General features: G+C 44.2%; 1 protein-coding gene across 2 annotated transcripts; it reads left to right on the top strand.

Annotated features, from left to right (window-relative positions):
- Positions 1 to 2,789: 2,789 nt before the first annotated feature.
- LOC119965194 (clathrin light chain A-like) lies at positions 2,790 to 25,000 on the top strand. Of its 2 annotated transcripts, XM_038795614.1 has the most exons (6): positions 2,790 to 3,042; positions 9,878 to 9,924; positions 11,023 to 11,140; positions 18,536 to 18,647; positions 20,728 to 20,781; positions 24,436 to 25,000. In XM_038795614.1, the coding sequence occupies exons 1-6, from the start codon at positions 2,853 to 2,855 to the stop codon at positions 24,605 to 24,607; spliced, it is 693 nt and encodes a 230-aa protein (XP_038651542.1). In that variant the 5' UTR covers positions 2,790 to 2,852; the 3' UTR covers positions 24,608 to 25,000. The 2 variants fall into 2 exon arrangements, with proteins under 2 accessions (XP_038651542.1, XP_038651543.1); XM_038795615.1 differs by lacking the exon at positions 20,728 to 20,781 and having other exon boundaries at positions 2,791 to 3,042.
- Positions 25,001 to 25,772: the final 772 nt, after the last annotated feature.

Genomic DNA, 25,772 nt, shown 5'->3' with positions numbered 1-25,772 from the left:
AGAAGCAATGGAGATGTGAGGTGAGGAGAAACTTTCTTACGAAGCGGGGTGGTTACGATCTGTAATGCACTGCATGAGATTGTGGTGGAGGCAGATTCAATCCAGGCATTCGGAAGGTAATTAGAGTATTACGTATTTGAATGTGCAAGGTTACAGGGCGAAGGCGTGGGAATGGCACTTGGTGAATTGCTCATTCAGAGTGCCAGTGCAGACACAACAGGCTTCCTTCCACGTGTAACAATTCTGTGGTCCTGAGAATTTATTTTCCTAAGCTAGGTTTGGGAATGTAAATGAACAGTAACATGATGAGAACACTATGGGGCACTTTCGATTGGATTGGATTTGTTTATTGTCACGTGTACCAAGGAACGTTGAAAAGTATTTTTCTGCGATCAGCTCAACAGATCATTAAGTACATGGGAAGAAAAGGGAATAAAAGAAAATACATAACAGGGCATCGCAAGGTATACAATGTAACTACATAACCACCGGCATCGGATGAAGCATACAGGGTGTAGTGTTAATAAGGTCAGTCCATAAGAGGGTCATTTAGGAGTCTGGTAACAGCAGGGAAGAAGCTGTTTTTGACTCTGTTTGTGCGTGATCTCAGACTTCTGTATCTCCTGCCCAATGTAAGAAGTTGGAAGAGTGAGTAAGCTGGATGGGAGGGGTCTTTGATTATGCTGCCCGCTTTCCCCGGGCAGTGGGAGGTGTAAATGAAGTCAATAGATGGGAGGTAATTTTGTGTGATGGACTGGCCGGTGTTCACGACTCTCTGAAGTTTCTTGCGGTCCTGGGACGACCAGTTGCCATACCAGGCTGTCATGCAGCCAGATAGGATGCTTTCTATGGTGCATCTGTAAAAGTTGGTAAGGGTTAATGTGGACATGCCGAATTTCCTTAGTTTCCTAAGGAAGTATAGGCGCTGTTGTGCTTTCTTGGTGATAGCGTCGACCTGGGTGGACCAGGACAGATTTTTAGAGATGTGCACCCCTAGGAATTTGAAACTGCTAACCATCTCCACCTCGGCCCCTTTGATGCTGACAGGGGTGTGTACAGTACTTTGCTTCCTGAAGTCAATAACCAGCTCTTTAGTTTTGCTGGCATTGAGGGAGAGATTGTTGTCGCTGCACCACTCCACTAGGTTCCCTACCTCCCTCCTGTATTCTGACTCGTCGTTATTCGAGATCCGGCCCACTATGGTTGTATTGTCAGCAAATCTGTAGATGGAGTTGGAGCCAAATTTTGCCACGTAGTCGTGTGTGTACAGGGAGTAGAGTAGGAGGCTAAGTACACAGCCTTGCGGGGCCCCGGTATTGAGGACTATTGTGGAGGAGGTGTTGTTGTTCCTTCTTACTGATTGTGGTCTGTTGGTCAGAAAGTCCAGGATCCAGTTGCAGAGTGGGGAGCTCTAGGGATCAGTTTTGGGCCAGGGAAATGGCGTCTGCTGTGGACCGGTTGCGACGGTATGCAAATTGCAGTGGATCAAGGTGTTCTGGGAGTATGGAGGTGATGCGCTTCATGATCAACCTCTCGAAGCACTTCATTACGACTCAAGTCAGGGCCACCGGACGGCAGTCATTGAGGCACGTTGCCTGGTTCCTCTTTGGTACCGGTACAATGGTGGTCTTTTTGAAGCAGGTGGGGACCTCGGAGTGGAGTAGGGACAAGTTAACAATGTCCGCAAATACCTCTGCCTGCTGGTCCGCGCAGGCTCGGAGTGCACGACCAGGGATCCCGTCCAGGCCCGTCGCCTTCACTTTCAGGAAGGCCGATCAGACTTTGGAAGCTGTGATGGTGTGTATGGGTGAGTTATGGGCTGCTGGGGCACTCAACAGCAGATTGTTGGTTACCTGCTCGATCCGAGCATAGAATGCATTGAGTTCATCAGGGAGGGGTGCGCTGCTGCCGGAGATACTGCTCGGCTTCACTTTGTAGCCTGTTATGATGTTTAGTCCTTGCCACAATCGCTGAGAGTCTGTCTGTGACTCTAGCTTGGTTTGATATTCTCTCTTGGCATCTCGGATGGCTTTGCGGAGGTCGTACCTGAATTTCTTGTATAGGTCAGGGTCGTCTAACTTGAATGCCTCAGATATGTCCTTCAGTAGGGAGTCAATCTCGTGATTGAGCATGGTTTCCAGTTGGGGAACGTACGTACTGCTTTCTTTGGCACGCAATCGTCCACACATTTGCTGATGAAGTCTGTGATGGTGGTGGCATACTCATTTAAGTTGGTCACTAAGTTCTTAGTAAGAAGTCTTACAACACCAGGTTAAAGTCCAACAGGTTTGTTTCAAACACGAGCTTTCGGAGCACGGCTCCTTCTTCAGGTGAATGAAGAATTCACATTCACCTGAAGAAGGAGCCGTGCTCCGAAAGCTCGTGTTTGAAACAAACCTGTTGGACTTTAACCTGGTGTTGTAAGACTTCTTACTGTGCTCACCCCAGTCCAACGCCGGCATCTCCACATCATGACTAAGTTCTTAAATATGGACTAGTCCACTGTCTCTCAGCAGTCACTTTCTTAAGTACTTGCAAAGCAAAACTCCGGTGAATAGATAACTTTCGGACAGGTTTGTTTCCTGGAGCACACAGTGTCCATGGGTACGCTTGCGGTCTCGATCTGATGTTTCCTTCGAATGCTTGTTTAGTTGAGGAGTGGTGCCCCTTTAAGAAGGTGGGGGCGGGGCTGATGACCAGGGGCTGATGTGAGTCAGGCTGTGCGCAGACGCGACGATCACGCGGCCGCAGGGCGGTTGAATAAAGGTGACGTCAGGCGGCCGATGATATTTCCGGTTTCGCACCCCAGCTGACTTCCGGTATCGCTCAAGCGGCTGGAACCCGGTCTGAAGATGGCGGAAGATTTCGGCTTCTGTTCCTCCGACAACGGCACCACGGGCAGCGCAGAGGAGGACCCAGCCGCCGCCTTTCTGGCGCAGCAGGAGAGCGAGATTGCCGGCATCGAGAACGATGAGGGATTCAGCATCCTGGACGGCGGCGAGGTGCCGCAGGCCTTACAGCCTCACTCAAACGATGCCGGAGGTGAGGAGAGAGGGAAGGGAGGAGGAAGCGCCGGGGCCTTGGGTTTTTGCCTGCTCCGGTCCTGGGTGTCTGTCGTTACTTCTGTTGTTTCTTGGGCCTTTCCCCGCTGCTACGGTTCTTGCCTCCTTTTCTGGGGGTTTTGTGTCATTGGCACTTCGGCCCCTGGGACAGGAGAAATCTCCCGGGTCCCGGTCTCTGATCCCCTCCGCAAGCCCAACAAATATCGCAGCGTCATCCCGGCGGCTATCTGCAGAGGAGTTTGTGGCTGTGTTCCTGTTCACCCTACTTCACTTTCCGCTTTGGCGCTGCTCGTGGTCTCGATCCTTTAATTGAGCATCTGTCAATGAGTTGGTGGGGGGGAGGAAGTAACTTATCAGTGGTCGCAGTTTTCTAATGCTTCCCGCGTAACGTATGTGTCCCGCGATAAATCTGCTTGTTTTGTATTAAACTGTGAACGAAGCACTTTTTTTTTCTGTTGGACTGTTTGTGTACGGTTCTGATTCTACCTTTTAACGAGTTACATGAAAGTTGCACTGATATCGTTTTTAGCAGATTTGGGACCTTTAGTGCTCATCGCAGCTGCACCCTTAGGTGCAGCGCCTTGTCTAACCACTCTGCTAGTTGAAAAAGCTAAGCTTTTCCGTTTGACTTTTTCAAATTTTTGACCATCATTTGGCGTCTAGTGATTCTACTGAATTCCGAAACTGTTTTTGCGATTAAAGACGGAGTGAAAAAGATAATTGATTTAAATTTCCTGGCTGTAAAGATCGGCTTTACGCAATAAAAATTTGAGTCAAAGGAAGCTTCCGTAGGTGTTGCCAGTTGGAGAAATATTTTGAATGTATACTGCAGTGACTCAATTAAATTTTTTAAGCTTTGTCCTGGGGTGAAGTTCTATGGTAGCAGCTACTGGACCACACATGCAGTTAAATTACCTGATTTGACTTATTTGTAATCTCTATAGTCTTTTCATGTTTAGAGTAACTCCAATTCTGTCTTTATTTCTGTCATTGTGATATGCTTCTGGTAAGTTTCCCTATTCCTTAGATATGCTTCTGATAAGTTTCACTGTTCCTTTTAGATTAGGTCAATCAGTAATGACCATTGTTCAGTATATTCAAAGCTGAGGTCCATAAATTTATCAAAACTGTTAGGCTGGTGTAGGAGTTCAGCCATGATCTTACTGAATGAAATCAAAATTGCTTATTGTCACATGTCGGCTTCAAATGAAGTTGTCACATTCTGGAGCCTGTTTGGCGAGGCTGGTTCCAGTACTAATATGTTAATTAATTTCCTCAACTATTTAGAAGGCCTATCATTCTTTTAATTGCAATTTAGTGGCCAATCCACCTACCCTGCACATCCTAGAGTTGTGGAGGTGAGACCCCCACAGCCATGGAAATTGTGCAAACTTCACAAAGACAGTGACCTGGGGCTGGGGTCGAACCTGGATTCTTGGTGCTGTGAGGCAGCAGTGTTAACCACTGCTGCCCTGAAGATCTATTATTCTTGACCACTGACTATGCAGTGTGGAATAAAGTCTTTTCAAAAGAGACTCTATTTGCAGACTCTCCTCACCAGTAGAATAAACTCAGTATCCTGCCCTTTTGCATTGTAAAATCTATGCCAAGATGTAATCATTAACTCTGGTTATACAGAGCTCTCCTTCCCCATGGAACAACTTTTTTGTTGAAGGACAACTTGACACACAATGATATGCTACATCTAATTATGAAACATGAACAGTACATCTGTGGGACCTGAATTGCTGTAGTGAGAACTTTCAATTAAGCAGAATAGAGACCCTGTGCTGTCTGACAAGACAAGGGTGTATCAGCAACAGACTTTAAATAATTGAAGTCTGGTTTTATTTACTCTAACATTTTAATAATTTTGTGTGCAGATGTATTTTAGTTAAATGTGCAAAACATTTTAAAATGTGCAGTTCAGCCTGTCTGAAATGGTTATATCCAATATTTAAAGTTCACTGACCAAGGACTTGAACTCTGATCTGGATCTGTTTATTTAATGATTAGGCTTTGTGGTTGGGGGTTAAAATTAACAGAATACAATTTGCCTTGAATGGCACATTTTGTCTTTTTGAAGGACATCCACTGGTCCTAACCATGAAGCTTGCATCTGCACACCCTGTCAAATATTTCATAAATTTCCATTTAATATTGGAAATCATTGACTGCATGCTGTTTAATTACCTTCCACTCTTTAAGCTTGTTTCACCTGAAGATGGCACCTGAGCTTGACTACCAGTCCAATAATGTAGGCTGTCTCCAATTTTTTTAAAAAATTGGTATGTTAAGATGTGGTGAAGTAAGTCAATTTGACAGTATGTTTATCTCTGAAATTGTTGTTATAAAATGCATGAAGTAACTAAATGAACTTCGATTACTAATCTATACATTAACTGCTTTCTTTCCTGCCTCCATCGCTACATTTCCTCATCGGTTCAGTATTTCATTACTGCAGTTTCCAGCCCTCAAGGCCTTGAGGACGAATAATCTGTCATTGACAACATTCCTGTAGGTAGGCAATATGATCGATAATGAAAGCAGCTATCATTGCTAAACACTTGAGCTGCACTAAATGTTTTCTACATGCCCTTCACTAAAATCATGTGACAAATTTTTGCCCTTGCCCTAGTTTATAGCTTGATGCCAGTGACCTATCTCTTATTATAAGTGTATGAATGCCAGTAGTTATATGATGAATAAAGTATATCTAATACTTGAGTTTATCCTCATCTGGCATTGGCACTGATTTTGCATCCAAAGGCAGCTGAACTGATGTCTTTTTTTTCCCCCGCGCCCTCATACCAGTGGTATGTAGTCAGCTCTAGTCCTGCTTTTTGGCTGAAATCAGTTGATGTAGCACAGAACCTGAATAATTTTCATTATGGCTCCATCATGCTACTTGCCCACTTGGCTATTGTAGGCATGTGTTCTTTTTGCTGCTTTTAAAGAGTGGGGTGGAGGGGGAGATGCCTAGTGGCACAGTGATTAGCACTACTGATTCAGTGTCAGGGACCCTGGTTTGATTCCAGCCTTTGGCTGTCTGTGAGCCTGTGTCTGCATGGGTTTCTTGGTGTTCTGGTTTCCTCCCACAATCCAAAAATGTACAGATTAGGTGGGGTTACAGGGATGGGGTGTGGGCCTATGTGGGGTGATCTTTTGGAGGGTCAGGGCCGACTTGGTGGGCTGAATAGCCTCTTACTGCACTGTGGATTCTAATTCCATAATTTTACTGTTTTCCCAACATCCTGCTGTTCAGCTATCTGCAAGTTGAACCAATTTCCTGTAAGAATTTTTTGCGTGTTACCTATCCCTGACTCAAATTCTTATCATGTTAATATCTGAATGTCTGATATTTGACCTGATATGCTTGCTGGGCCTGTAGCTATAGATATGCTTTGCAAATATAGTATTTGTGGGCAAACGGTCAGACTAGATGTGCAAAGGGACCTTGGGTGCATGTTCACAAATCATAGCCAGATGGGTAGATAAGGTGGTTAAGGCATATGGATACTCTGCTTTATTGCTGAGGGATAGTATGCAAGTAGAGCTTATGCTAGAACTGTTTATATTTAAAAAAAAAAAGTTGATGCAGCTTGTACCGTGTACCATTTTGGTCACTGCATTACAGAAAGGATGTGATAGGGTACAGATGAGATTTGGGGATATTCCCAGAAATGTACAACTTTAGCTAGGAGAATAGATTTAATAGACTCTGATTTTCATTGGAACAGAAGGGGTAATGTGAAATTAAGGGGCCTAAATTGTTGAGGAAAGACCCATTTCCAATATAAATAGGAGTAAAGGTTTAAATGTAACTGGTAGTGTTTTTTTTCATCATCAAACCGTGAGATTAGGCTAGACTGTCTTTTCAGTTCACACAATGGGCTAAATGGCTTCCTTTGGTGCTACAAGCACTGTTTCTATTCCACTTGTTTTGTACTTTATTTTTAATGTTCTGGCATGCTAATGACATGGGGCAAATTCAGCATATATTAGCAAGATTGGTGCAGAACCTAGCATGAGATGAAGCCCATTTCACCCCAAAATTGCTAAAATGGGACTAACAGAATCCAATTTGAAATGCTATCTGACACCTGAGTATATTGTGGTCCATTTGACCTTGCGGAATGAAATACAATTATCTTAAATAATTTAGGCATCTTGTTGGAGCTGGCTACATATTAGAGTACTTCATTAAGCAGATCAGATTTTATTCTGGGCACATGACCTCTCTAGCTATTGGATATCTGGTTGTATCTTGCACTGACAGCAATAAACGCACTGAGCATTAAATGCTGTCTTAATTTCAAGTTAATCAAAATTGGATTTGCATGTCTGTATACTATTTCCCCTCCAACAATAGATTTTTCCAGATGCTGAATGATTTTTTTCTAAAGTGCGGTGAAAGCTCACTTGTGCTGGGTTAAAAATTCATTCAAGATGTGGTTGTCACTGGTTAGGTCAGCATTTATTGCCCATCCCTAATTGTCCTTCAGAAGGTGGTGAGTTGTTGCCTTGAACTGTTGCAGTCTGGGGCGTAGGCCCACCCACAGTGCTGTTAGGGAAGGAGTTCCAGGATTTTGACCCAGCTACAGTGAAGGAACCGAATCTGGGTGGTGAGTGACTTGGAGGGGACGTCAGGTTGTGGGGTTGCCAGGTATCTGCTACACTTGTCCTTCTGGGTGGTGTTGCCCTTTGAGATGGTTGTGGGTTTGGAAGGTGTTGCCTAGGAATATTGAGTTACTGCATGTACCCCGTAGGTGGTACACCACTGCCACTGTTTGGTGGAGGGATTGAATATTTGGGGGTAACAATACGTGGGCTGCTTTGTCCTGTGTGAAGTTGGAGCTGCACTCATCCAGGCAACTGGAGAGTATTCCATTATACTCCCAACTTGTGCCTTGTAGATGGATAGGCTTTGGGGGGTCAGGATGCGAGTTACTCACCATTGGATTCCTCATCTTTGATCTGCCCTGATAGCCGCAGTATTATTATGGCTAGTTCAAAGGAACCCCCCTCCCCTGGATGTTTTGTGGTAATGCCATTGAAAGTCATGGGGTAGTGGTTAGATCCTGTTGTGCCAGACAAGACATCTCCTACTTGTGGCAGAAATGTTACTTGCTACCTGTCAGCCAAGCCTGTATATTGTCCAGGTCTTGCTGCATTTGGCCCTGAACTGCTTCTTTGAGGAGTCATGAATGGTGCTGAACATTCTGACTTTATGTTTTTACTTAAATTAATTTAGAGTACTCAATTCATTTTTTCCAAATAAGGGGCAATTTAGCATGGCCAATCCACTTATTGTGCACATCTTTGGTTTGTGGGGGCGAGGCCCACAAAACACAAGGAATGTGTGAAAACTCCACACAGCCAGGATAGAACCTGGGACCTTGGTGCTGTGAGACTCCAGTGCTACCACTGCCATTGTGCTGCCCAACATTCCGACTTTGTGATGGAAGGGAGGTCATTGATGAAGCAGCTGAAGATGGTTGGGCCTTTGCTAGGGCTCCTTGATTCCAAACTCTGTCAAACGCTGCCTTGATGTCCAGGGCAATCGGTCTCTCCTCACCGTTGCCATTCGGCTCTTTGTCCAGGTTTGAACCAAGGCTGGAATTAAGTCAATGCTGATGGGAGCTATTATGTACAAAATGCACCACTTTTGCATAGCAAGCTCCTGCAAACAGCAATGGGATTATGATGATGATTGCAGGATAATATTGGTCTGGTCACACCACTGATGTGTGGCACAAGTAACACATTGGACAGATCATTTCTACGATAAAGTTCTGGACATGATAACTCATTCTTGGGTCAATCCTCTGTCTGTTGAGGAAGCTGTGAGGGATGAAAGTGTTTATTCTTGTGAGAATGAACTAGGGTTTTGTCTTGGTACCAATATGGCATGGTGACATTTTCTTGTTTATGGTTAGTGCGATATGTAGAATGTTACATAGTTGATTTACAAATGTTTGTCACTAACCGTTTTTAATGAACAGTATTCTTATCCTTAAATGTTTTTTTTTGCATCCACCTGAGGGATGAAGGGACTTCACTGCAACACCTCCAGCAGTGCCCCCTCCATGCTGCACTGGAGAGTATCAATCTTGCTGTTTTTAAAGCTGGAGTCCTGGTGTGAGGCTTGATCTACTTGGGGGTGGGAGTGCTACTAACAGCAGTGGATGACATTTGGATACCCCAAAATTCTAGTTTGCTGTCTCAATTATCTTCCATCTTTTGCTTTCTGGACCTGATTTAACATGCTTTCATTGACATTTGCTAGTTTGGACCCCTTACTGCTCATCAACAATTCTGCAGTCTAGTTTGTACACAGCTGCTTTCCCTGTTTGCAGGTCCTGGATGCTTCATAGAAGCCACTATGCTTTAGGGTCCTGCACCAGTGTAAAACCCCATGCTTGCTGCTCATTGCAAAATGTAGTCCAATGTGTTCATTCTGCAAGCAAGCTCTGCAGTGAGTAACACCAGATGTGATGTGATCAAAGTGTATTTTTGGGCCACACGTGTGGGTGATTTTAATTTATCTCTATGATTTATGCATTTTTATAGCCCCTTCCAAATAGTCTTGGTAACAACAATGATGAAATTTTACATTGCAGCCTTGATATCTGATGAACCATGATAAAATGCTGCTTCAGAGTCCATTCTTGTGCTCATTTGGCAACCGAGCTGCCTATAGACTAGCTTTTTTAGTGCTATTGCTTTTAAACAGGGCAATGTTGCCCTACAGTGTTAATGTATGTCACTAAACATTGCTACATCTTCATTGTCGACATTGTTTTTCCTTTCAGGTGGTTTTGAAGAGGAATTGGCTGCTGTTAATGGAGAAGTATACCAGGTTGGTATGGGTATGTTTTCCAAAATGAAGTAAGAGACATTTGGCATAACATTCTGTAATTTCACTGATTTAACATTCTTGTAATTTATCCAGCATCAAATTTGTCTTGTATGTGGGTACATGAGAAATGGTGAGATTGGTTGTTTGGTTAATGGATACAATTTGTAATACATAGTTTGGCTGTATTTCCAGAATTATGTAGATTTATTACAAAACATTCACCGGTTCCAAAAAAGGGCATTAAACTTGCGTGTAGTGTTGTCTTTGTAACGTTATATTGGCTTGATAGTTGACCTTTACTTTGGTTGAGTGATTCAGAATGAAATATGCTAGAATTTCACAGCCTTGGATTTTTTTCATAAAATTGGAGAAGTCACCAGAGAATGAAGGTGGTTTGGAGCTTATGACTTTTTCTGAAGTGTTGAAGAAATCCTCATTGCAATTAAACACATGAATGTGCCACAATCAAGAGGACTGTATGAATAGTTGAAATGTGATTATATGGATGGCTTTTTCAGCCAGCTAAGACTATTTCTATTTCAACATAGTACAAATGACTGGCACGAGTCACAAATTCTGAGGTGCAGATCTTCAGGTTTATTGGATCATTAAGCATATTTACAATTTGATTAATATGGATGGGCAAGATTTTGATGGTGGTATTTACCAGTGCACTTCCAGAGGATTGATGGTCCTGAAAGTTGACACATCTGGTGCATCACCTAGCAAGCACCTGGTTGGTATGAAAGGATATGAAAAGGCTTGATGGACAAGGGATGTGAATGTTATGGTTTGCTATTACTGGTCACTTGGATATTGATGTCATAAATCACAAGTGGTTGATGTCATAAAGCTTCGTCCCAATTCAGCATACAGTGGACTACGGTTTAAGGGAGAAGCCTTCAACATCAAAATGAAGAAAATAAAAACACTGATTGGCCCCATCAAAATGTTCTGGGTACTATTATACATATTGTAACATTCTGTAAAAGACTTAACAGAATTGTGCATATTGCTGTGAACTTGAGCAACAATTAATAATTGCAGACCCATAAATAGAAATTGAGTCGTACTTTGTGTAATCATCTGTTAATACAGGAATCAAATTGTCCAAATGATAGTTATGCAGCAATAGCTCGTGCAGATCGCTTGAGCCAGGAACCGGAGAGCATTCGCAAATGGAGAGAGGAGCAGATAACTCGCCTAGAAGATCTTGGTAAGAGAACTTTATGTATAACATGCATTCAAACAGAGAACAGTACTGGCTCTTCAGCCCATGATGCTGTGCCAACCATTTATCCTAATCTAAGATTAATCTAACTTGCACAATTTGCTGCTGTCCATTTACTGCTGTCCAAGTGCCTGTTTAGTCACTTAAATGTCCCTTATGATTGCTTAAATGTCACTAATGACTGACTCCACCACCTTTGCAGGCAGTGCATTCCACGCACCCATCACTGTAAAGAACCTACCTCTGACATCTCCCCATTACCTTCCTCCAATCAGCTTGAAATTATGTCCCCTTGTGACAGCCATTTCCACTCATAACACAAAGAAATAACACCCGCCACATCCCACAAACCCATGTACACAGTTCTCCCTCCCACCAAACTAGAACCCTCCTCTCTTGCTTCCCCCCCCCCGGGTTGCTGCTGCTGGCGGCCTATTTCCCTACTGCTCCGCCAGGAAGTCCAGGAAAGGCTGCCACCGCCTAAGGAACCCTTGTACTGAACCCCTCGGGGCAAATTTCACCTTCTCCAATTTAATGAACCCTGCCATATCATTGATCCAGGCCTCCATGCTTGGGGGGCCTCTCATCCTTCCATTGTAGCAAGATCCTCCGCCGGGCTACTAGGGACACAAAGGCCAGAACACCGGCCTCTTTCGCCTCCTGCACACCCGGCTCCACTGCAACCCCAAAAATTGCGTCCCCAGCCTGGCTTGACCCTGGATCCCACCGTCCTTGCTACCCCCTTCCAAAACTCCCCAGTGCTGGGCATGCCCATATGGGCGTGGTTCACTGGGCTCCCTGAGCACCTAGCACGCCTGTCTTCGCCCCCGAAAAACCACCTTGTCCCAGTCATGTGGGCCCTATGCAGCACCTTGAACTGTATGAGGCTAAGCCTCGCACAGGAAAAGGAGGAATTCACTCTCTCAGGGCGTTTGCCCACTTCCGTCCCGTTCTCCTCCTCCCACAATCTCCTCACCCAGCTCCTCTTCCCATTTACCCTTCAGCTCCTCCACCGAGGCCTCGTCTACCTCCTGCATCACCCGGTATATGTCAGAAATCCTCCCTCCAACCCACACCCCCAAGAGCACCCTGTCCCGCACCCCACGTGGGGGCAGCAAGGGGAACCCCTCCACCTGCTGCCTAGCAAACTCCCTCACCTGCATGTACCTAAACATGTTCCCTGGGGGAGCCCAAACTTCCCCTCTAATGCCCCCAAGCTCGCGAACCTCCCCTCTTCAAACAGGTCCCTCAACCTCCTAACCCCTGTGCCAGCCCAGAAATCCGCCATCAATACTCCCTGGGACAAACCGATGGTTCCCCTGTATCGGGGCCTCCATTGAGCTCCCCTATGCCGTCTCCATTGCCCCCAAATTTAAGGTAGCCGCCACCACCAGACCCGTGGTACACCTCATTAGAGGGAGCGGCAACGGCGCTGTTACCAGCGCCTCCAAGCTCTTGCCCACGCATAACGCCGCCTCCATCCTCTTCCATGCTGCGCCTTCCTCGTCCATTACCCACCTACGCACCATTGCTGCGTTGGCAGCCCAATAGTACCCACAGAGGTTGGGCAACACCAGCCCCCCCCATCCCTGCCCCATCCAGGAACACTCTTCTCATCCTCTTGAGTCCCATGCGCCCACACAAATCCCATGATACTCCTGTTGACCCTCCTAAAAAAGGCCTTTGGGATAAGGATGGGGAGGCACTGGAACAGGAACAAAAACCTGCCAGTGACAACGGTAACATATCCCACCTCTTAAACTCCTCCTCCATCTGCTCCACCAACCTTGTGAGGTTGAGCTTGTGCAGGGCCCCCCCAACTCCCAGCCACCTGGACACCTAGGTACCTGAAGCTCTTCCCTGCCTGCTTCAGTGGGAGCATACCAATCCCCTCCTCCTGATCCCCTGGATGCACCACAAACAACTCGCTCTTGCCCAGGTTCAACTTATACCCTGAGAAACCCCCACATTCACTAAGAATCCTCATCTCCTCCGGCATCCCTCCCACCGGGTCCGCCACATACAGCAACAGATCGTCCGCATAAAGCGACACGCTGCCCCTCCCCATGCTGCACCAGGCCCCTCCAGTTCCCTGACTCCCTCAACACCATGGCCAGGGGCTCAATCGCCAACGCGAAGAGCAAGGGGGCCAGGGAGCACCCCTGTCTCGTCCCCGGTACAGCCAAAAGTACTCCGATCTCCTCCTCTTTGTGGCTGCACTCGCCATCGGGGCCTTGTAGAGCAGCCTCGCCCACTGGATAAACCCCTCCCCAAACCTCTCCAACACCTCCCACTCAACCCTATCGAAGGCCTTCTCCGCATCCAAAGCCACCACTATCTCCGCCTCCCCTTCCACAGCTGGCATCATAATTACATTAAGGAGCCTTCGCACATTCGTATTCAACTGCCTTCCCGTCACAAACCCCGTCTGGTCCTCATGAATGACCCTGGGCACGCAATCCTCTATTCTAGTGGTCAGGATCTTTGCCAGCAGCTTAGCGTCAGCGTTTAGCAGTGAAATCGGCCTATATGACCCGCACTGCAGAGGGTCCGTGTCCCGCTTCAGGATCAAGGAAATCAGCGCCCGTGACATAGTTGGGGGCAAAGCCCCCCCCCTCCCTTGCCTCGTTAAAGGTCCGGACCAACAGGTCCACATACCTTTTTATAAAATTCTGCCGGAAACCTGTCCGGCCCCGGCGCCTTCCCCGACTGCATGCTCCCTATCCCTTTGATCACCTCCTCCAGCTCGATCGGCGCCTCCAGTCCCTCCACCTGCTCCTCCTCCACCTTCGGGAATCGCAGCTTGTCCAAGAAGCGCCCCATTCCACCCCCCTCCACCGGGGATTCCGACTGGTACAGTTCCCCATAGAAGTCCCTGAAGACCCCATTAACATCAACCCCCCCCTCTGCACCACCTTCCCAGCTTTATCCATCACTCCCCCAATCTCCCTGGCCGCGTCCTGCTTTCGGAGCTGGTGTGCCAGCATCCTGCTCGCCTTCTCCCCATACTCATACACCGCCCCCTGTGCTTTCCTCCACTGAGCTTCTGCCTTTCTGGTAGTCAAAGGTCGAATCTGGCCTGAAGGCTACGCCTCTCTCCCAGCAATCCCTCCTCTGGAGCCTCTGCATACCTCCTATCCACCCTCACCATCTCCCCTATCAGTCTATCCCTCTCCCTCTGCTCACCCCTCTCCCTATGGGTTCGGATGGAGATCAGTTCCCCTCTAGTCACCGCCTTCAATGCCTCCCAGACTGTCCCCACTCGGACCTCCCTGTTGTCATTGACCTCAGGTACCTCTCGATACACCCCCGAACCCTCTCTGCCACCTCCTCGTCTGCCAGCAGCCCCACCTCCAAGTGCCAGAATGGACATTGGTCCCTCCCTTCCCCCAGCCCAAGGTCCACCCAGTGCGGGGCATGATCTGAAATGGCAATGGCGGAGTATTCCACATCCTCTACCCTCGAAACCAACCCCCTGCTCAGGACAAAGAAATCAGTCCTCAAGTAGGCCTTGTGTACATGGGAGAAAAACAAGTACTCCCTGGCCCTTGGCCTCGCAAACCTCCAGGGATCCCCCCCCCCAAAAAATCTGGTCCATAAATCCCTCAACACCTTAGCTGCCACCGGCCTCCTACCCGTCCGGGACTTGGATCAATCCAAAGGGGAATCCAGCACTGTGTTGAAGTCCCCTCCCATGATCAGGCCCCCCACCTCCAGGTCTGGAATGTGGCCCAACAATGCTGCCTAAACCCCATATCATCCCAATTTGGGGCGTAAATATTCACCAACACCACGCGCTCCCTCAGCAGCTTACCACTCACCATCACATATCTCCTGCCACTGTCAGCCACCACATTTAATGCCTCAAACGACACCACCTTCCCCACCAGGATCACCACCCCCCCCCTAACTCTTCTCATCCAGCCCTGAGTGAAATACTTGGCCCACCCATCCCTTCCTCAGCTGAACCTGGTCCACCACTCTGGTGTGTTTCCTGGAGCATGGCCAAATCCGCCTTCAGGTGTGCAAACATCCGGGCCCATTTGACCGGCCCATTCAGCCCCCTCACATTCCAGGTTATCAGCCGGATCAGAGGGCTCCCTGCCCCCTTCCCTGCCGATTAGCTGTACCCCTTCCCTTGCCCACCACTGGCCAGCGTCCCCTGCTCTGCCAGTTCCCCACGGTGGCAAACCCCCCCCGGCTAGGACTCCTCCTAGCCGTGCCCCTCCCTCCATAGAACTCCCGTGAGCCAGCTAACTTCTGCTGACCCTGGCGACTCCTGCCCTACCTCCGACTCCTCCCCACGTGGGACTACCCCTCCTCCATCGTGCCTGTCAATGGGTCCTCCTCTCTTTCCCCCCCCCCCCCCCCGCTCTTGTATGGGAAAAGAAAGCAGCCAGCAATGACCCGTGCTTCTCGGCCCCGACTCCGCCCCCACCATCTCTCAGCGCGGGGAAACCCGCAGAAAGCCTGTGCTTTTGCCCTGCCTGGCCCCGCCTCCTCTAGGACAACTCCCATTGTCAGTCCCCCCACCAGCTCCCCGAACTCTCCGTTTACCTCCTGCCTGAACCCATCCACCACGTGTCGCGTCACTTCGTCCGACGTCACTTCGTCCGACGACACTTCGTCCACTTCTTTTGGTCCAACGTCTTTTTGTCCGCCTGTCTTTTGGTCCAACGTCACTTGATGGGGTTTATCAAATTGGAGAGGGTGAAATTTGCCCTGAGGGGGTCAGTACAGGGGTTTTTCAGGCGGTGGCAGCCTTTCCTAGATTTCCTGGCAGAACGGTAGGGGAAAAGGCCAGCAGCGGCAGCCGGTGGGGGGGGGGGGGATCGTTTCTGTGGGTTGGTTTGAAGGCATGTGTTCTTTGTTTATGGCGGGTGTTAATCTATTTCTTTTTTGTATTTAGTTGGGGGGGTTTGCTCTTGTTTTTCTTATTTGTTAATATTTTTTGTTAATATTTTCGGTTGATATTTTGTGAAAATCTGAATTTTTTTCGCTTTTTTTATAAATTTAGAATGCCCAATTCATTTTCTCCAGTTAAGGGGCAATTTAGCGTGGCCAATCCACCTACCCTGCACATCTTTGGGTTGTGGGGGCGAAACCCACGCAGACACGGGGAGAATGTGCAAACTCCACAGAGCCGGGATCGAACCTGGGACCTCGGCGCCATGAGGCAGCAGGGCTAACCCACTGTGCCACTGTGCTGCCATATAATTTTTTTCTTTAAAAATAATGAATGCCAACAACCGTATGCTGCCTTAACAACCCTATCAACCTGGGTAGCAAATTTGAGCAATCTATGTATGTGGACCCCAAGATCCCTCTGTTCCTCACACTTTCAAGAATCCTGCCTTTAACCCTGTGTTCAGAGTTCAAATTTGACCTTCCAAACTGAATCACTTCACATTTATCTAGGCTTAACTCCATCTGTCACTTCTCAGCCCAGCTCTGAATCCTGTCTGTCCTATTGTAACCTGCAACAGCCCTCAACAGTATCTACAACTCACAACTTTTGTGTCATTGGCAAACTTACTAACCTACCATTTTGCTTCCTCCTCCCAAGGGATTCGTAAAAACCACAGAGCAGAGGTCCCACAACAGATCATTGCAGGACACCACTGGTCACTGACCTCCAGACAATACTTTCCATCCACTGCCACTTGCTGTCGTCTTTCAGCCAGTCAATTCTGTATCCAGACAGCTAAATTTCCCTGTACCTATGTCCCCAAACTTTCTGAATGAGCCTACCATGGGGAACCTAATCAAATGCCTTGCTGAAATCCATATACACCTCATCCATCCACTGCCTGACCTTCATCAACATGTCTTGTCATGTCCTCTGAGACTTGAGGCATGACCTGCCCCTCACAAAGCCATGCAACTATCTTTAATCAAACAGGATTTATGATTTAGAAAAACATCTCTCCGAATCCTTTCTGGAGTTTCGCTCACCACCGAGTTAAGACTGAGTGGTCTGTAATTCCCAGGGATTTCCGTACTCCCTTTCTTGAACAGGGGAACAACATTCACCTCCCTCCAATCATCCCTTACTACAGCAGTGGAGCGGGAGGACTCATTGCCAACAGTGCAGCAATCCCGTCCCTTGCTTCCTGTATAACCTTTGGTATATCCTGTCTGGCTGAGGGGATTTATCTATTCTGATGCTTTTCAAAATTTCCAGCTCATCCTCAAAATCAACCTGTTTGAGCCTAGCCTATTAACCTGGTTCACGCTGTTCTCACAAGCAACAAGGCCTCTAGAATACTGAAGCAAAATATTCATTTGGGGCCTCCTACCGCCTCTCACTCTATGCACAAGTTCCCTTCACTATTCCTGATTGGCCCTACTCTCACTCTTATCATCCTCTTATTTCTTAAGTGTAGAACACCTTGGGGTTTTCCCTAATCCTTCCTGCCAGGGCTTTTTCATGCCACCTTCTTGTGTTCCTAAGTCCACTTGGTTCTTTCCTGGCTACCTTGTAACCCTCGAACTGTGCCAGATCCTTGTTTCCTCAATCTTGTGTAAACTTCCTTCTTCCTCTTGAGTAGAAGCTCCACTCTTGTCATCCAAGGCTCCTTCACCTTGCCATTCCTTCCTTGTCTAGTGGGACAAAACTATCCAGCACTCGCAGCAAGCATTAAAACAGTTTTGTCTCAACAGAGCATATCCACATTTTTCTAAACTGAAATTCTATTAATATTCCAGATGTCCACCTTTAACTTCTAATTTTATAAGCAAAAGAAGCTTGAATTGTACATGTTAATGTAGTAACTTCTGACGCCATGGGAAAGAGTTGTATGCTGAAGAATTTGCCTAATAGACATAGAATTTAGTGACTAAATAGTCGGGTATAATTGCGTAAAATTGAAGTATTTAGAGAATTAGGTGGTCAGTCTGCGGTTGTGACTGACTACCTAATTCTCTAAATACTTAAATTTTTTCAATTATACCTGACTATTTAGTCACTAAATTAGCTGCATCTGTTTGTATGTGGCAACCTTTTATTCCCAAAACCAAAATGTTCAGCTTGGTTTTCTCCAACTTGGTTCTCTCCAGAAAGCCTGTCATGTGGAAAATCTTAACTGAATTAGGAGACTGTTTTTTTTTTTCCCGGTTAGGACCTAGCCTATTATGAAAAAGAAAGTGTTCATCTGAAATTGGAACGGATCAAAAATATTATTTCCTTATTGGGGTTGGAGGGGATTCTTAAAACAGATTTTCAAGTTGCAGCTATTGGGTTAAATCACCACCAGTCAGCTCTCCCTCGGAGAGGAAAGCAGCCGTGGTCATCTGGGACTATGGCAACTTAATTGGCTATTAAACTTCCTTAAAATCAACATTTAAACAATGTTTTTCTTTTACTGCTTTACAATGAAGATGCTGCTTCTCGAAAAGCAGAATTGGAATGGAAAGAAAAGGCAAAAAAGGAACTAGAAGAATGGTATGTTCGGCAGAATGAGCAGTTGGAGAAAATAAAAATGAATAATAGGTATGGTTAAAAATACTCGCTTTGCATTTTTTTTATACATGAAAAGTTAGTCATTGTTGTAAATGAGAATTGGTTCTCAATTGACTCACCTGGCTAAATCGAGGTTAAATTAAATGTGTAATCTTAAATTGTAACGGCTTGCTGATTCGTTAAATATACAATAGTTTGAATCCAAAGAACAGACAGAATTGAGAGTATTACACAATTCTATGTTTGCAGTTAAGGGACTGTAGTAAATATATTCATAAATTTGTAACTACTGGCTTCAGTGCCTGGATTCAATTCCCAGTTTGGGTCACTGTCTGCCTGAGTTTTCTCCCAGTGCACAAGTCCTGGAAGACTTGCTGTTGGATGAATTGGACATTCTGAATTCTCCCTCGATGCACCTGAACAGGTGTCAGGAGTATGGCAACTAGGGGATTTTCACTAACTTCACTGCAGTGTTAAATAAGCCTACTTGTGACACTAAAGATTTATTATTACACAACTAAAGGATGATCTTTATTATTGTCACAAGTACACTTGCATGAAAAGTTGCTGTGAAAATCCCTGAGTCGCCAGTTGCCACACTCTAGCATCTGTTCAGGTACACTGAGGGAGATATCAACTGGGGTATGTTGCCATGAGCAATATTGTGTAATCCTGTTTTATGAAGGGATTAATTTGCCTGCAAAATGAAAGTTGCTGAGGAATATCCTAACTGGGGGGGTAGGGGAGGAAGAGAGCAATAAACTGTTGGATATTTATATTTTGCCAACTGAAACATAAAATTTAGTGTTTTCATTTTTTAACCTACAAATATTTCTCCAGTGCACCTTTACAGTTGTCAAACACTGCTGAGGGAGCATATCCCAAAAACATAGTCAACAGTTGCTGCGGAACAGCTACAGTCATGCAGCTTCTAAAATCTCTGGTTGTTGCAGAACTTTCCCTCTATTTGAGATGTTAACTAAGTTCTGTCCGTTAACTTATGAACTGAATAAGACCAGTTTTAATAAGCAATGCAAGTATGAAACATTGGTTACAGAAGACTAATCAAATGCAATGAAAGCAATTAGATCTCAGTTTGCAGACAGTGGACTTGCAGAATGCAGATATTAAGCCAATTCTAACCATGAAGGACTTCATTTCTCCTTGAGTATTTGTAGGATCAGGTATGCATCTCTGAAGGTGACACGATAAATTTATATTGTCTTTTGCTTTTATGCAAGTACAAAAGCACAGAAGTAACTCCTTTTGACTTTGTGGTTGGGCCTTGGCCAAAATGTTGTCCAATTTAAGTTGGCAAAGCCTTTGGGTGCAGAGGACATAGACTAATGCCAGGTATATGGGCTTTCAGCCGTGGAGGGGTTAGAGGTGTCCAAAAATGGACGGGTTTTGAGAGGAAGTCTAGGAAACTTTGCTGATAGTTGGTAACCAGAGGGAACAAATTTGAAAATTCACAAAATTCAATACCAGTGAGGAAACTGCCATTGCCTGAATAAGATGGTCAAAGCAGATTCAATACACACTTTGAAAAAGGAAATACAATAAGAATAGGAGTATGATAATTGGATACACCACCAGTATGTTTCTCTAATTTGCAAAATGTCTGATTTGAAATTGAGCGATATTGAAGCAGGCTAACGGTTGGGAATTTTTTTATTTAGGATAGTTTGACAAATTGCTTATGAATTATGCTTACAGATTTAATGTTTCGATAAGTAACTACATAAACATGCAGGGATTCATTCTGGAACTATGCAGACACCGATTCCATGAAAATGGGGCCAAAAATGCAAACTTTAGTAACATTATAAAATCTGCTTTGCTTAAGTGTTTAGTGGTCTAATATACTCTTTTCAACTACAGATTTCCAAAACAGATGTCTTTCAACTTTTTAACACTTTTTTTTTTTTTTTCCTAGTTTCATTTCAGGCAAAGGTGAAATACTTCTGCAAACACTAAACTCTTGGTTAAAAATATTAACACTGTCCTTTTTTTCTTTTATCCTTTCTCTACCCACCTGTTGCAACTTCTGTGCTCCTTTCCTGTTGGTCTGCGGGTTCACTCTTTCTGGACTAACATGCATGTGCACTAGGATCGCTGATGAAGCTTTCTACAAACAGTCCTTCGCTGATGTGATAGGCTACGTGTATGTTTGCTACTTTCTTTTTCGTGTTAGTTCTATAACATTTAATTTAGAATGCCATTGCTGTTTCAAATCTTAATGGAAACACTTTGAGACTTAAGTGTTTTATTATGTCTGCACTTTATTGAACCGTCTGGACAAATCAAATGCCTGCAGAACCAGTTTTATAGTTTTTTAATACCACAACTTTCCATCCCTCCAGGTATAAACTTAGAAAGATAATTACATGTTATTGACATGGTCTTTAACTGGTCTTAAGTGATGGCTAATCTGGTGAGATTAGATGATGGAGTTAATTTGACTTGCTGTTGAATAACAGCATCAATAGATGTGCAGTACCTTTCAGAAGTTAGTGAATGGCCAGTTCTCTGCACCTGAGGCTAATTAAAATATCTGATCTGGTTAAAATCAGCTAGCGTCGTATGAACTGGGGATTGAATGAAAGACTTCTTTTCTAATTTTAGTATTCAAACTTCATAGTGAACTTTTTTCACTTTATGTACACATTAATTGAAAAGTTGTGCATGAATTTCAATACAAGTGGTAAATGCTTAAAAGCCCTGGGACATGATCCTAAAAGAATTTTCATTAACTTAATGCTGCTTGTCTAGTTGGGTTTTTGCTAATTCTCAGCGGAGCCTGTACTCTAAGTATTTTACAAATTGGAAAATGTGACTGCAGTCATTCACAATTAAGCAGATATTCCATGATGGGAAGAAAAGCTTATGTCCAAGGCTATTGGATGAATTCAATAGCTCTTCCCTTGCAGAAATAAATGATGTATTCTGAGTTAATAGCATACTTTTGGTTGGTTGTCTGTGTGCTTTTAGTCTTATAATTCAACTACCATTTCAAATTCACTGCATTTTATCCTTGTTTAATCAAACAGTGCTTCAACAGCATTACATAAAAATCTTCACTTGGAGAAATAACATTCTTCACTTACACTCCAGTTTGCAGCATTCTTTACCTGGTTTCATCAAATTGTCATGGCTTTTTTTTTTCGTATAGAGGGCTCGGCACAAATTCCTGGTGTCCAAACAATCTAAAATATCTTATTTTTTCCCTCCATCCTCCTTTTATATCCATGCTTATGATGATTCCTTACTTTTACAGCAAGTCTCCATTTAACACCTTGTAAGACCATCATTTGAACATGCAGTTTTGGGCTCAAACTGCTAAAGGAAGGATGTTGAGGTAATGGAGAAATTGATGCATACCTGAGGAAGTATAGGTCTGAAGAAACTAGTTTAAAGAGGTTGGGTATTCACAACAAAAGTTTGTGTGTTTTAACAAGTAATAAGACAAGATAGAAATTGGTTCAAATGTTTGAAATATTTAGAGCAAGGAGACGTGGCTGTAACCCACCTGTAAGGTTATATTAAGACAAGATTTTTTATACTTTGGGCTGTTTTTAAAAATAAATAAATATTACAGTTGGTGATTGAAGCAGAAACCAGGTCAGCTCAGCTTTTAAAAATTGAGAACCAAGGATGTTGGGAAAACTCAGCAATCTGCTAGCATTTATCAGGAGAGAAACTTGAATAGCTGGAAGGAAAAGGAATATAATTGGTTGCATGAGATTGACAATGCAAGTTTAAAGACTCCACTGCTTGGCTGCAGTTATAATTCTGATTTCCAGCTGTCTACTTCAAAGATTGAAGCCACCAGTCATAGATTAAGGCTAATTTTGTGCATTTCCCCATCTAGTAGTGAGGGTAAAAGGGCCAGATTATTTGCACCAGACTTATTGGCCTTTGAACATGCTACTTGCTACTCTTTGCATGAAAACTTAAGGATGGAATGTGCCATTGGCAGCATTAGAGTCTGAAGCAAAATGAGGAATGCAAACCTGAGAATATTTAGCAACACTAAATGCTAACAGCAAGCCAAGGTTGACCTAATGACTGAAAAGATGTTGCTTGGAACTGGCCCTTGTACACAGGAATTTCCAAGCAGAGCTGATGGCAACATGACTTGAGAGCATCCAATGAGTCACATGAGAAATGTCCAAATAAGCTTTGGCTTCAAGTTACTGATAATCACCAGGTCAAATTGGAAGTACTGACTCTGATCCTGCTGTTTTACCCTTAGCTTTTTTTTTTGCAGTGAAGCTACTACATAATTTTCTACTTCGGATGCAATGACTTGCCTCCATTTCATCAATTTCTGCATGATTCAATGACCACAGCTTAAGTCAATGCACTTGACCCATGTGCCTGAAAAGATTCTGATCAAACTCCATCCATTCATTTCCATTTCATTTCTATTCTTCTGTAATCCTGAAAAGATTCTGATCAAACTCCTATTCATTTCAGTTCTATTCATGTTGTAAGCCTGAAGTGTCTAACCTCTTAATCTGCTTTCAGGCACGTCTATCCAAGCTGATCTTCACCCTCCTGGTAATGAATGCAAAGGATATTTGGCTTTTTGGTTTCTGAAATAACAATAATCCCATTCAAACTCTGGGTTTATACTCTTATAGTGTTTTCAAACCAGAGAAATGAATACTAATGTTCATAATTGTAATTTTATTCAATCAGGATTGAAAAACTTTGACCAGTCCATGTCCAAATTAGTATGTATTATGACTAATTTTCATAAATTTGAGTATATGCAACTTGCCAAATCTTGCACCCTTATGTAAATGAAAAGGGGCTGAAAATGGAATATTTCTGGTCTTGTGATGAGTTGGCAAATTGGTACATCTTTGATTCTGGACTAAACTCTAAATCAGGACATCACATCTCAGTGATGAACTGTGAAAGTGAATTTAATAAATGCTGTGAAAAGCCATAAATGGCATCTGCTGCAGCTGAATTATTCAACTTGCACATAAATCAGTCCAAGGAACAAACATTTTAATGCATAGCTTGCTGCTTGTTTATGTTGGCAGGCTGTGAAAAGCAACCATGTCATTTCAGTTTCCCATCAAATTATGCATTTATTTAATAATCCATCATGTGAATTTACACAATTAAAATGCAGTTTCAGAGGAAAAATTAGTTTTATAATGAATGGAATGCTTGCTCTGTATTGATGTGTTCAGAAACATGCAAGGCAATCCTGAAGGTAAACTATTTAGCCTGTGAAGATTTGAATTCTGCCTGCAGCAGTGACCTTTATTAATTTGGAAAATCAATAAGCCTTGCATTTGAGGAAGAGCAAGTGGAGTTTTTAATCTTGGGAGTCTATGCTGAATGCCTGTGGCTAAATGTCACATGTTTGACACTAAGGCATACAGATATGAAGGTTTGCGATTCAATCCCTGGTCTCTTACTAATCTTGCTGAAGTAGTAATAAGAATAATACAAGTTGTCACTGTCTCAGATAAGGGCCGGAATAACCAAGTTTGTGCCCTTGATTGCTGGAACACCCTATAAGTGTCTGGTGGCAGGACAGGGAAAGGAGTGAATGGTAGGGTCTGCCATAATGCTCCTGAATTGATCTGTCAACTTGCCTGTTGAATAGCATCTTGTATTGCAGAGCATTGTTGCTGCTGTTTGCAACTATGCCGAAGAAGGATGCATTTTTTTTAATAGAAGGTAGGATGAATGTCTTCAAAATTTGCCAGCAGTAAGAAGTAAGCGCATCCATAGTGTAATCATCTGACATGTGCTTTTATAATCTTCCCTCACTTGTGGCTTGTCATTTCAGAGCTGCTCAAGATGCCTTTGTCCAGATTTCTAATGATGATAGACCTGGAACAGAATGGGATCGAGTCGCAAGCCTTTGTGATTTCAATCCCAAAACCAACAAGCAGTCGAAGGATTTATCTCGTATGCGTTCTGTACTGATGTCACTTAAGCAGTCACCATTAGTCCGCTAGACAGACATTACATAACACTATTGAGTGGGCTTTCTTACTAGCTCTAGTTGGATCCCAAAAAAATTGACGGCCATTAGAATAGAAGGATGCGTGTTAGTCATTCCTTGTTTGGACCAAACCATTGTAAATTACAAGATCTGTAAGTGATTTCTTTTCTTCTTCAACTGTTGTGTGGTTTATTGCCAATTATTGGGCAATCCAGTAAAATCCAGTGTCCTCATACACTCCTGAATCTTTTTAATGTTTAACTTTCTCAATTATTGATATCCCCACACTGTCCTTGTGCTTCATCACATGACTATTTATGCATGAATTATGAGTGCAATCTATTGGCCCTTGTTTAAAAATCATGTTGACTACACTGTTACGCATTAAAAGTTAAATATTAAAATACTTGCTTTCTTTGGTCTCTTTAAAGCACAATACATTAAACTCAAGTTGATTCTGATGAATGTCCAAAACTGTACATATAGCAGACATAGTTACGATCACCCCACCTTCAGGATAATTAAGCACAGCATATCCTTCCTAGTTTGGTGATTGTCACCTGTGGCTTCTTTCTTCTTAGTGGCTGGTTATCCAATTACAGTACTGATATATTGTCATAGATTCCCTACAGTGTAGAAGGAGACCATTCAGGCCATCCAGTCTGCACTGAACCTTGGCACCGGGGTCAGACCCCCATCCTAACCCAGAAACCCTACATAGCCTTTTTAGACAGTGAGGTAATTTGGCATGGTAAATCCACTTAACAGGCACATCATTGGACTGAGGAAACCCTTAAGACCATGGGGAGAAAGTTATAATTCCAGTCACTTGAGGCTGGAATTGAACCCAGGTCCCTGGGTCTGAGTGAGTGGTGCCATGGCCCATGTCTCAATCTGGTTTCTACATTGTTTTTCAAACCTTTTCTAAAGGCATATCTGATGCAGTTGGGGGAAATATCTATTGCCCTCATAAATTTAGTAGATTCTGTTTATGCAAGCTTTCTTGCTGTTCTATTTATCTCTATTTGGATGTAGTTACATCTTCAATATGCTTGAAGAGATTTTAAGGATTACCTAATGTGACATGATCTGTTTGGAGGGTTGCAGGGACCCAGTTCAATCCTAATGCAGCTTGCTGATTCAATCAAGTTGGAAGATGACAAATTTGACCGTGGAAG

This window comes from Scyliorhinus canicula, chromosome 4, assembly GCF_902713615.1.
Source record: "Scyliorhinus canicula chromosome 4, sScyCan1.1, whole genome shotgun sequence".
NCBI classification, from domain to species: Eukaryota; Metazoa; Chordata; class Chondrichthyes; order Carcharhiniformes; family Scyliorhinidae; genus Scyliorhinus; species Scyliorhinus canicula.
The sequence above is the reverse complement of the archived record's forward strand: the minus strand, read 5'-3'. Positions and strand labels throughout refer to the sequence as shown.

Coding starts and splice junctions, on each gene's coding strand:
- LOC119965194 (XM_038795614.1), top strand. CDS start 2,853: ATGGCGGAAGATTTCGGCTTCTGTTCCTCCGACAACGGCACCACGGGC. Junction 9,925..11,022: donor TTAATGGAGAAGTATACCAG/GTTGGTATGGGT, acceptor CTGTTAATACAG/GAATCAAATTGTCCAAATGA. Junction 18,648..20,727: donor AAAATAAAAATGAATAATAG/GTATGGTTAAAA, acceptor CATGTGCACTAG/GATCGCTGATGAAGCTTTCT.